Raw genomic sequence first — 3,150 nt, forward strand, 5'->3', positions numbered from 1 at the left:
TACTCCAACGTGTATTTACACATGTAAACTAGTATACTGTAATATTTCTTTACTCCAAGATGTACCTACACATGTAAACTAGTATACTGTAATATTTCTTTACTCCAAGATGTACCTGCATGTGTAAACTAGCACACTGTAATATTTCTTTACTCCAAGATGTACCTGCATGTGTAAACTAGCACACTGTAATATTTCTTTACCCTAATATATATATTTGCACATGTAAACTAGTATACTGTAATACTTCTTTTCTCCAATATATATTTGCATGTGTAAACTTGCACACTGTAATATTTCTTTACCCTAATATATATTTGCATATGTAAACTAGCACACTCTAATGAATTTCTATAATTGGAGTGAAAGATAATTATCATTCTACGTTATAAGGCACAACACGACAGGTCAAAAGTATCAATCATATTCTGATCCAATAGTGATGCTAATCTCTTTCCCCACAACCACTGTCTTGTGGTACCATCTGTTGGTATCTAAAACCACTGAAATGTAAAAAAACAAAATCAAATATGTCAAGCATAATCCACATACAAAACACTTATGTAGACATAAGTGAAATATTTTGAAACTATATTTACAAAAATACCTTTTAGTACTAAATTACACTGTTAAACTAAAAGTCACACAAACTTATGTTTGACATGTAGAAATTGTGACTTCTAGCTTGTTAAACAAGTCTTATATAGTCAATTAATTACTATTAGTGTATAAGACATTAACTCACTACTTATGTTTGACAAGTAGCAATTGTGACTTCTAGCTTATTAAACAAGTCTTATATAGTCAATTAATTACTATAAGTGTATAAGACATTAACTCACTACTTATGTTTGACAAGTAGCAATTGTGACTTCTAGCTTGTTAAACAAGTCTTATATAGTCAATTAATTACTATAAGCACATAAGGCATTAACTCACTACTTATGTTTGACAAGTAACAATTGTGACTTCTAGCTTATTAAACAAGTCTTATATAGTCAGTTAATTACTATAAGTGTATAAGACATTAACTCACTACTTATGTTTGACAAGTAGAAATTGTGACTTCTAGCTTGTTAAACAAGTCTTATATAGTCAGTTAATTACTATAAGCACATAAGGCATTAATGCACTACTTATGTTTGACAAGTAGCAATTGTGACTTCTAGCTTATTAAACAAGTCTTATATAGTCTTTATATACACACATGTTAATGTGTATAACAGAATTCAGGCTAAACATTGTTGAAAATGTTGGATATTTCAAGGTTTTGGTTCTTTCATATTTTGCTGATTTGTTTTAAGTTTAAAACAACTATCACTGAAATACAAAAATTATTTTTGGATGCTAAGATTAAAAAGAAAGAAAAATTTCTAGTTTCATACATGAAAAACTAAATCTAAAGTCCCAGTATTCCTAACTGTAAGTGTAGGTAGGTGAAAAATTAAAACAGAAGTCAAATTGTTCTTATGAAAACCACCATTCAAGAAAAGAAACATAGCAGTCATGATATGTAAGTGAAAAATTACAACAGAAGGCACAGTAGAGACTGAGAGAACATTATAAATAGAAAAAAATAACATAAAATAATCCTACAAAAGTTGAACTATCAGCAGTAGAATGGAGACCTAGGATTGTGGGATTGATAAAATGGAGGTAAATCCTGTAAATAAAAGTACAATAAGTTAGAGATATGATGATAATTATAAAGGAAAAGTTCAATAAAGGTTAAGTTTACATATCTGCACCTTATCATCAAGTCCCCAAATACAACAAGTTTTTCTTGTTGTTCATCAACTTAAAGACTGCAACAAAAGCACGTCTCACAATTGTCTATCTTCCATCTACTTTACAATAGCTAAATTTTCTCCCCTTAATGAGGACTGGGCATTAAAGAACCAGTTTTCAGAAGTGAGGTAACCTAATACTCATTTTTAGATAACCCCAAATCTGGTAGTAACTCTTCAAACACACATACACCTAAAATGTCAGTTGATACTACTGTCTGTATATCTTCACACACACCTAAAATGTCAGTTGATACTACTGTCTATATATCTTTCAACATTTATCTAATTCTTCTGTTAAACTTAAAACAGTGGTGAGGCACTTACAAATTTCTCCTGGTTTGACTGTAACTTGAAGCGTGCTACACTTGCTGTAACATTCTGGCACAGGTTCTATTGTCCACAACTTTTGACCTCTAATTTGTGCTTGCCAGGATGGGTATTCCACATGGTCAATCTGTTAAGTACATTGGATTGACTAACTTTATCCTTATTGTAATTTAGGATTAACCAAGTTTATCCTTACTTTACTTTGGGATTGAGTAAGTTTATCCTTACTATTCTTTGAGATTTACTAAATTTAATCCTTACCTTGGAATTTCTCTAATACATAGCTATTTTGAAAATAAAGTTAGAAAAAACTCCAGATAATTATAAGAGAACTTTTACCTTTGCAGTTTCTTCAGGGCTAGTACATAAAACTGTTTGATATTACAATATCTGTTAAATTTAATGAATATTTTAATATCAAACAGTTTTATGTAATAGTCCTGAACAACTTGCAAGGGCAAAACATTAGTTAAAATAAAGGTTCTCTTACAATTATGTAGAGTGTCAAGGTAGTTTTTTCTAACTGTATTATCAAAATGTGTAAATCCTTCTGGTATGTACTACAATATGCTCCCATACAACTGTAGAAAATATATCCCAAATTGCAGTAATATTGATATGAAAATTTACACCAGTACATTTTCATAGTACATCTTTTTGATATGTACAATAGTGATGTAGAACAGAAAATGAACCAGGACTGAATCCAAGCCACTAGTAAAACAAAAATAATCCTTCTCAGGACTTCTCTGGAAGCACAGCAGATTAGCAGTCAGACAATAGGATAAAAAACTAGTTAGTAATTAGTATCTAGTTATATAAAATAATATCTATTAATAATTCATACTTACATTCAGGTAACAATATAGTATATTAACCATTACAATGATTGAGTAATTAGTATCTAGTTATATAAAATAATATCTATTAATAATTCATACTTACATTCAGGTAACAATATAGTATATTAACCATTACAATGATTGAGTAATTAGTATCTAGTTATATAAAATAATATCTATTAATAATTCAT

At 29.4% G+C, this 3,150-nt stretch overlaps 1 protein-coding gene across 2 annotated transcripts in view; it reads right to left on the reverse strand.

Moving 5' to 3' along the window:
- Positions 1 to 6: 6 nt before the first annotated feature.
- Positions 7 to 3,150, reverse strand: part of LOC106467980 — a 14,350-nt gene continuing 11,206 nt past the window's right edge. For both annotated transcript variants that reach the window (XM_022396236.1, XM_013928372.2), the window contains exons 4-5: positions 2,115 to 2,244; positions 7 to 503 (exon numbers count right to left, since the gene is read on the reverse strand). In XM_022396236.1, the coding sequence (XP_022251944.1) occupies positions 418 to 503; positions 2,115 to 2,244 (216 nt within the window). In that variant the 3' untranslated portion in view covers positions 7 to 417. The remainder of the gene's footprint in view (positions 504 to 2,114; positions 2,245 to 3,150) is intronic.

The sequence above is a fragment of the Limulus polyphemus genome, unplaced genomic scaffold (assembly GCF_000517525.1).
Source record: "Limulus polyphemus unplaced genomic scaffold, Limulus_polyphemus-2.1.2 Scaffold2818, whole genome shotgun sequence".
Lineage (NCBI taxonomy): Eukaryota > Metazoa > Arthropoda > Merostomata > Xiphosura > Limulidae > Limulus > Limulus polyphemus.